The 9,697-nt window shown below is 34.1% G+C and overlaps 1 protein-coding gene across 2 annotated transcripts in view; it reads right to left on the bottom strand.

Annotated features, from left to right (window-relative positions):
* Nucleotides 1-3,766: 3,766 nt before the first annotated feature.
* Nucleotides 3,767-9,697, bottom strand: part of Tdrd3 (tudor domain containing 3) — a 107,827-nt gene continuing 101,896 nt past the window's right edge. For both annotated transcript variants that reach the window (XM_010636941.3, XM_010636940.2), the window contains 2 exons: nucleotides 7,511-7,636; nucleotides 3,767-3,986 (listed from right to left, as the gene is read on the bottom strand). In XM_010636941.3, coding sequence (XP_010635243.1) covers nucleotides 7,520-7,636 — 117 coding nt within the window. In that variant the 3' untranslated portion in view covers nucleotides 3,767-3,986; nucleotides 7,511-7,519. The remainder of the gene's footprint in view (nucleotides 3,987-7,510; nucleotides 7,637-9,697) is intronic.

Raw genomic sequence — 9,697 nt, 5'->3', positions numbered from 1 at the left:
AAAGAGTATTGACCTCTACTTTAATACCAGACCATGTGCAAATGCAGTCTTTAAATTTTAGCAAACCTTTATTTGGTTCCTTAAGCTAAATCTTAACTTTGCCTACCCTTTTCCTAAATTTAAATTTTTCTTTTTTATACTTAATCATGGTTATGGTGCATTGACACTAATCCTTATTGTTTTCCTGTTATTTTCACTAGTGTGTACATTACATTAAAAATGAAGCCATTAAAAAAACAAACAAACAAAACTCAAGTGCAGAAGAAATAATAGCAAAAATCAACAAATATGATTATATCAAATTAAAAAGCTTCTGCACAGCAAAGGAATCAACTACTAGAATAAAGAAAACCTACAAAATGGAAAAAAAAAATTTGCCTTGTACAGAAGACAAACACCTAGAACATATATAGAACTCAAAAATATTAAACCCCCTAAAACAAAAGGCCCAATCAAGCAATAAGCAAGTGAAATGAACAGATATTTCTCAGAAGTACAATTACTCTACAAATATATGAAAAACTACCCAACATATCTGGCCTTTAGAGAAACACAAATTAAAGCAATACTAAGATTCCATTTTATAAGAAGAAGATGGCAAAAAATCAGGAAGTCAAAGAATAACAAATGCTGGTGTGGCTTTGGTGAAAAAGGAACCCTCCAACATTGTTGATGGGAATGTTTATTGGTACTTTTTAAGTATACAGTACAGTTACATTCATCATTGGGATCTTGTACCTTTAAATGTGGGAATCAATTTGGAGATACAAGAACTAGGATTAGAGGTTCCATCTGACCTAGCTCTCCCTCTGATGGGTATCTTTCCAAAAGAATTAAAAGAATCATACCACAGTGATATATGTGCACCCATGTTTATAGTAGCAGTTTGTAACAGCTAAAACTTGGAAACAGTCCAATTGCCCAACAGTTGGAGACTTGATAAAGATGTGGTATTCTATAAAATGGAGTACTACTCAGCCATAAAGAGTGAGAAACTAGAGTCATTCATAGGAAAAATGGATGCATATTGAGTCCATCCTCAAGTGAAATAAAGACACACATGATGATGGAAATATTAACAGTACAACCAGTTTGGAAATCAGTATGGAGACTCCTTAAAGAACTAAAATTAGAAATTCCATATGACTCAGCTATTCCCCTTCTGGATATCTTCCCCCAAAAGTTAAAGACATCATACTACAGCGAAACACACATACCAATATTTAGAGCAGCACAATTCCTAAAAGTCAAATCCTGAAAGCAGCTAGTATACCTATCAACAAATGAGTGGATAAAGAAAATGTTGTAACTATACATAAGGGGATACTACTTAGCTATAAAGAAGGATAAATTCAAGCTATATGTAGGAAAATGGATGCATCTGAAAAATATAACTTGTGAAATAAATCAGCCACACGCTTAAATACTGTAGGGTATCTCATTTGAATAAGGCTAAGTGCAAACAAAGACAATAATAAATCTCGTCTAGAAGGAAACATGGTGATTAATTCTCTTGCAAATAAGAAGTTTGGGACATGAGTGGGAAAGAAGGGGAAGTAGAATTAACACATGCCATACATAGTAACCTAATAACCTCAATGAATGTAAGTATGATATGTTATAAACATGAGCAAATAATAACAAGACTAAAAATAGGGAAAGGGATTTTAAAGGTGAAGAGAGGTAGATGGGAAGGGGACTACACAAAGAAACAAGCTGAATTATGTATATATCACCACTCCCCAAGATGAATGTAAAATATGCTACAAAAATGCACTAAAGGAAAAAGGTGTTTAAATTATGATTTTCCTTGTCTTCTTTCTAGCTACCTTCATTACTTCTACCTCAGGAAGAGGGGGCTCTGACGCATGTTAGAGAGGCTGTCAATTTTTTGTTGTTGTTGTTTGTTTGTTTGAGACAGGCTCTCACTATGTGGTTGAGAATGACCTGGAACTCACTATGTAGCCCAGGCTGGTCTCAAACTCATAGTGATCTTCCTGCCTCAGCATCCCAAGTGCTGGGATTATAGGCATGCACCACCACACCCGGTGAGGCTGTCAACTCTTAAGTACACTTTATTAGCTATTAGTTATTTCTACTCTATAGGGCTATGAGTAGGAAGTAAATAGCAATAGCAATCCTAACCATTCTTCAGGTGGTAAACATTTGAAGACTCAACTTCTCCCATACCTTGAGGCGTTTCTTTTGAAAACTAATATTCATGGCCCCAAAGTGAAAGACATTTTAAAATTTAAAAGCACTTTAACAAGCAAGCTGGCCTCACTTGCTGTTCTTGATCTTTGGTTTGAGTCATACAGCACATATAACCATGTCTTATTATTCTCAGGGGCTGCTGAATATTAATAAATATGTCAACACTAGTGGCATCTACTGACAATCTACTATAGGCTTAACACTTAACATTGTATCAAGTATTATTATTGTCCCCATTTGTCAAGTGTAGAGAACCTGTACTCTAAACTAACCTCTGAATACAATTTAAATTCTTCTACTCTTTCCTTACTGACTTAGCTGTCAAACTTATCAAAAGTACCATGGGCAACCCAGTATATACATTAGTCATTGGTAAATCTTTTTTAAAAACTAACACTTATACCTACATTCCTATTTAGTTATGATATACACAGCAAAAATGAAACCAAGAATACTGCTGGCCTCATCTACTGTCAACTGTGGGCAAAACAAAACAAAACAAAAAACCCTGAGTTAGAAGGCCTTGAGAGAATGCCTAAGATTTTCTCCTTTAAAGCAATGCACTACATCTGAAAATTATTTTAGCCAGAGAATTTTCCTCTTCCTTTCTTCTCATTCTAATTGTTCATTTCTGCCCTTCACAAAACTGAGACAATAGGAAGACCATCTTTGTCTATTAAATGAAGAGTCTGTAGCTCAGACAACCGGTCCACTACAGAGGACATTCTCATTACTTCAAGAACACTTCTCTCTCCTCTTAGCAAGATGCATATCCTGTGCCTCCACTGATCACTTCACTCCTAAGGCTGGAGTACTTGGATCACACCTGAAATAATCTGCAGACCCTGCTGGAGTTACTAGTTCATAAGAAGCATAGTAGCCCAGCATAGGTAAATGTGACCTGAGAGAAAAACTTTTCTGAGCTCCTCTGCAGAAGTAGGCCTCACACTCTCTTTACAATGTCTATCTCTGAAGGTAGCATGAGGCCACCTAGTGGCTACAGGGGCAGCCTGGCATAGAATGAAGCTATCCCAGAGACAGCAGAAAGGAGAGATGCAAAGAATCAGTCTTTCATGATAAAGATGATACACTGCCAATCCTGAAAGCTACTAAATTTCTGGCAATGAAATGAACCAGTAAAGGAACCAGTAAATTCCCTTTAATGTCTAAAAGGTTAAGGTGAGTTTTCTGTTACTTGCAATCAAATACATCCTAAAGATCTAATGTACATTTAAAAGGAAGAGAATATGTTTTTAAGTTATATTACACCTGAAAAACCTCTTAGAGTGCCATAAATAACATACTCAATTTTCAAAACTTCTTTTTGTCATATTTAGTTGCTAATATCCTAAAAATTGCTATTGGGTTTCAGGTTCTTTTTGCACGACATATGGCAAACTGTGTAAGTTGGTTTTTTCTGTATTTATTGGAAAAGGTTTTCTTGTAGGCTGTAACTGCTATTCTATTGACAGCAATTAGTATGGCACTAATACCAGATGAATAATAAAGATAACATTAGGCAAATAAAATATACAGTAAAATAATATACGTAGCACAATAGTTTTATTGATGACAGAAGGAAAAAAAATCTTCCTTTCACTTATAAAAGGTTTAACTCATTTTTTTCCATTCTTGAATTTTTCCCCCTAAAAATTTGCTTTTTGTTTCAAAGAACGATATCCACCATGGCTGTATTTTACTCTGAAGGGAAAGTAGGTCTACCAAGAAGTTTTGACCAGGAGATTCCAACAGCTCCTTTCTTCATAAAGACTCTATTTAAAAGAAAGAGGAAAAAAAAATGAAGTTGGACCCCTAAAATTCCATACCTTTGTCAAAACATACTTCTGCTGAAACTTATTTGTAAATGTTAAGTGTTTACATAAATATGAACAGACGTTACCCAGGGCCTTGTGCATGCTAGGTAAAAATTCTACCATTGAAATACATCTTGGCATCCTAGCAGATCTCAAGTACTGCTATCTATTTGTAAACTTCATCTCTATAAAGCAATGTATACAGAAAAAAGTGAAACTTTTAAAAATACGTTTTTCTTTTAGAAACTGCTTAAGTACATCTCTGGCATTGTTAGATTCTTTATTTAGGAATTTGGATGAACTGAACAGTTTTCAGTAACAGTGGACCCCAAAAAGATGTAGTCTGCCAATGAATGTGTACCCTATCCTATCTACCACCACTTTCTCTTTTACATCTCTGAACTGGATTAGGTAATTTGTGTCAGTCTGTTACCTTTGCCTGATACCATCTTCATTAAATACCACTAACAAAAGGTATCCAACAGAAGTATTTAAAACCACAAAAACTGATGGTGACTAGAAGAGCTGAGATAAATAGTAAGAGACTTGCTCCAGTCCTGCTTGCTCAGCTTCAAGCAAGAAAGTGTGCCTGGGCAGGACCGATAGTCCTCCTGGCTTCAAACAAACAGCTCCTCCGTTTTCTGAAGTAAACAGTCTCTTTATTAGAAAACAGTTCTGGGTACTATTATTACCCATATGAGGCAAGTCCTGCTGGCATCACAGGGTTTCATAACAGCTATCCTTATCATGATCATTTCTAGGACACTGTTTTGAAAAATTCTGGAAAGGAATGCTGGACCAGATCGTGAAGAAAAACAAATTGTTTTTAGATTAAAGAAATAATAATTTTCTTAGGAAAATTTCAACATATATTACAATTCACATTTATATTTACTGAAAGCCAAATGGCTATCATGTGTATGTAAGTTCTTTTCATTTAACTTAATGGAAAGCATGAATGAAGAAATAAAAAGAAAATGCCTTTTCTTTCAGGAAATATATTCAGTTGTTTAACAAGAGTAGAAATTGTATTTTCTTATTGTTGAACTCTTCAAAGATAGTATTTTACAGTTATTTCAGTCTATTTTGTAACGTATTTTTTATTTAAAATGCACAAATAATTTTCTTCAGCCAGGAACACGTCTTACTTATTTCTAGAGTAAATTTTGTAGTGAGTTATTTTAATGATACCATCATGAGAACCCTCCCAAAATTAATGTCAGAAATCTAAAATTTCCTTGTTACCTATTTCCCTGTGAACAACACAATTCAAAAATAAGTAGTAGGTCAAGACAAAAGTTTTGTTTACATTTATTTTTGTAGTAGTTGGTCCTGGATACTGAACCCAGGGCCTTCCACATGCTAAGCATGAACTCTACCATTAAGCTATATCCCCAGCCTGCAAGACTGACATTTTAACTCAGGGAACACAGTAAAATGACATATTTAAATTGATGTGAGCTGTGTGCATCATAATATTTGGAATAAACAAGCTACGGTTACTTCAGGGCTATGGTTTACAATTTATTTTTAAGCAGAATAGCCCTTGTCAGATGAAAAAAATTTCCATGGAAACTTGGTATATAAAATACAGTATATGAAAGAAACTCCAGCGAGACTGAGAGTTCCAGTCATCAATCTATACCCTCATTCATTTTTCTGCCTTCTCTATTTCACCCTCCTCCAACAGCCCTAAAAGCCAGTAGCAAGAAACAAAGAGGTCTGTTGTTCACTACACAACAACCACAGCCCTTGAGTGATCAGGGAGGTGACAACTTTGGCCTCATTTAAAAACTTTAAGATTTAAAAGATCTTAGAAAGCTAAGAGGGAGCTCTCTTTTTCTCTCACTTTTGAAAGACTTTTAATTTTAAGCACACAAAGCTTATTTAGAAGTATATATCAAAATTTATATAATACAAAGTTATATAAGGATCCCTAGGGCCTTATATATACTTTGACTTAAAAACAGTCATGGGCACTAATTTAAGAATCAATTCTTGTATGCTACAGGAAAATGCTCAAAGTCATTTGTGTGATATATGACTGTTTATTTGAAGGCCTTGTACTAAGCAAAAAGAAAAGCTAATGATAAAAGAAAAAAGGTGCTACATTGGCTTGCTTGGGAGGATTCAGATATCTGATTAGCATTAGGCTTCTGTGCTAGTGGGACTACCATCTAAGAAGCCAAGGCTAAAAAAAGAAAAAATTCTTTACTTAGGACAGCAGAACTAATTTCTAACCCCAGAAGGAGATTTGGGGAAGAGGTAGGAGATACAAAATTCCAGTTCAGCATTGTTTAACAGAAATATCATATGAGACACATGTAATTTTTAATTCTCTAGTAGTCACATTAAAATAAGTAGAAATAGGCTGTTAATTTTAATAGTATTTTATTAAATTCAACACACTTAAAAGTATCATTTCACCATGAAATCAATATATAATTATAAATGAGATAAATCTTTTACTAAAACTTTAGAATTTGGTGTGTATTTTTCCCTTCCACTACATCTCAACTCAGACTAACTGCCTTTTAAGGTCTTAATGACCACTGCTGGCTTGAAAAACTGAGTCACTATGCAGGAGAAAATACAACATGAATAACAACCTTAGTAGAAAGAAACAGCTGAAAGGAACTAAGAATAATTTTTTTAAATTCTGAGTGGAATTCTGAGAAAATAGTTATCCTACTGAGGAGAATGAAACACATGCTCATTCATACACACACTCTTTAGAGTGACATATGTGGAAAGCTGTAATGGGAAAACTGATTTTTTTTTTTTTTGAAGTGCTCAAAAAGTACTAGCACAATGAAAAAAATAGGAATGTTGCCAAAGATAGCAAAAGTATTTTCTTTAAAAAAATATATTAAGAAGTAAGGTCTTTGTTGATAGGCATGAGATGATTTAGATTGGTACCATAATTTCCTGATTTTTTGGTTCTCTTTTCTCTCCCTTCCTATTAAAAATGATTTTCAGATAGTGACTCTCTTTTTAGCAACTCTAGTATGAAAGCTTACGGATTGACAACATAAGTCTTAAAATTATATTTCAATAAATAAGCATGTTCTCCTTATCCAGTTCCAAAAGATATACTATGAAACATTTCCTCTTTTTAAAAATAGTTTTAAATAAATTAATCAATAAAAAATAAAAATAAATTCAATTATGTTGGTTAGTGATCATCTTCATTTGCCTCCTTTCATATCCTTTATGTTTTTAAAATTATGGTTGTTAAATTTCATAGACTGTCATCACTTCCAAGAGAAAAAGAATAGGAATAGAGAAAAAAGATTAGAAATAGCATCTGTGGGAAATAAAAGTTTGGTGAAAAAGTAGATGCAACTATGGTAAAATCTCAAATACTCGGTAATTTTAAAATATTTTATATGTATTATTTTGAAATATCAGTCATTGGACTTTACATATTAAACATGGCATACATATTTCTTTACATAGAAACCACTTCACATCAACTTTACCTTTTCATATTAGTTTCGAGCCCGGGGAGGTTGGTAAAACTGTTGGGTTGGCCGAGTAGATCGTCTTGGCTGGCCATCACCTCCTCTACGGAACTCAAGAGTCTGGTCATAGGTGTCTTCTTCTTCCTGTTTGCAAAGAGTAATGAATGATTCGACATGTTCAAAACAGCTTCAAGTTTCTTAAATATACTTTATGGCCCCTATTTTAACATGCCCTCTTAAGCTGCCTTGGCATTCACATCTGTCACCTTTTGACAACTCAGGCTGGCAGGGAAAGGGAAAAAAAGGCAGGGATGGCATTAAAATTCTTTTGATCCTTGGTAATGGGATATAATTCATAATGGTAACGTTAGAATTTAAATCTAGAGAGGAAACAATTTCCAAATAGCATGTTTGCCTTATCAAATGACTCAATACAATGTGATAAAAACAAAGTAAAATATTATTATAACTATTTTCTTGCAGATTTAGGCTTATAAATTTTTTTATATATTTATCATGGAAAGGGGTCTTTATAAGACATGGCAAAAGGGGTTGAAGAGCCAGCCAGAGGAGGTCCACCACTATCTGTCCTCATCTGATGGAATCTCCAACACTGTTAAGAATCTTTTATCTAGAGACAGAGAAAAATAATGCATTGGAATGAGGAGGGGTGTACAATTTACATATACAGAAAGCTTCATGCACAACAGAGATCACTGCACTAAAACAATCTATTTGAGTCTCATTTTCTTTCATACTGAGGGTATAGATCTACCAGGTTAAGGAATAGCATGGGGAAATTAGGATAAGCAGATTAAAGAACAAAGAATATAGTTAATTATAATATTTGAAAAGGGTTTAAAAGCAACAAAAAGCAGCCAAAAGACACACTGGTTTCTTACTGAGTGCTGCCACTCACTATTTTAGTGCTTTTGAAATAATTCAGCTATGAAATATGTGCTCTATGAGATGGAAAATTTGGCTGAGTTTCACTTATGAAAGAGAACATTTATTTCTCTAAGTAGAGAGCTTAATATCCAACTAAATTATTAGAGCATAATAATTTGCATGATTTTGAAAATTTGTTCTCTTTCTCCCCCTTGTTTTATCTTTGAGCCCTTCTTCCTAAAAATTGTTTTCTTTTGACCCTATAAATACAGGAAATTATATAAAAAGCTAAGTTCTATTTATATTAGATTCTGGAGTCCAGGGAAGCTTTGAGACTTTGCCCTAATATTACCGTTTTGAACTGAAACACAGCTATTTAAATCTTTAAGACTCGGTCTACATGTAAAAGCAATAAGCTGACTGTCAAAAAATAATGATCATCTTCCTGGGACTTTCATTCCTGAAATAAAAAGTTGAAGAAATCTGACACTATATCTGATAAATTCAATAGCCATCTTTTAGAAGCAAACTTCCAGATGGGCTCGTTCTTGATAGCCCTTTCATTAACAATCTTAAAGTGGCGAGAAGTATCAATCATTATATTTGTAACTTAGCAAAGCAATGTAAGAAGAAAAATAAAACGCATTCATGAAGGCTGAAAATTTATTGTGGTCACAATTCTAAATGATGATTGTCAAACATTATAGCTAAATCTGAAAACAACGTATTTAATTTTGTGTCAAGTAACATTTAAAGGTGGGTAGGGATTTAGCTCAGTGGTTCTACCGCCTGCCTGAAAAGCACGAAGTCCAGAGTTCGGTCCCCGGTACCAAAACAGAAAACAAGAACAGAAACAAAAATCATTTAAAGCTTTGTATGCTAACTGAAAAGGATGAAAATATGAAGTATTTGGCTCTGTAGGTAAGGAAGTAATTATTTCATGAATAAGAATGGGAAGTTATTTTTTCTCACACCCACAGCTGGGTGAAAAATATCTAAAAATCTGTATTTTATAGATAATATACAATTTTAAGAGATAGGATACTGAATTTGCTGAGTGAGCTAGATTTATATAATAAAAATAACACTACTACTTGAAAAGCTGTCTCTTCTGTTAAAAGATCCACAGACTGTACTAACCACAGCCAATAAAATAGTTTTACAGAAATGACCTTGAAGCCCAGTGTGGTGGCGCACACCTGTAATCCCAGCACTCGGGAGGCTGAGGCAGGAGGATTGCTGTGAGTTCAAAACCAGCCTGGGCTACGTAGTGAGTTTCAGATCAGTCTCAACTACACAGTGAGACCCTTCTCAAAA

The sequence above is a fragment of the Fukomys damarensis genome, unplaced genomic scaffold (assembly GCF_012274545.1).
Source record: "Fukomys damarensis isolate Sample0158 unplaced genomic scaffold, DMR_v1.0_HiC HiC_scaffold_38, whole genome shotgun sequence".
NCBI classification, from domain to species: domain Eukaryota; kingdom Metazoa; phylum Chordata; class Mammalia; order Rodentia; family Bathyergidae; genus Fukomys; species Fukomys damarensis.
Note: the sequence above shows the minus strand (reverse complement) of the source record. Positions and strands in the feature narration are given on the sequence as shown.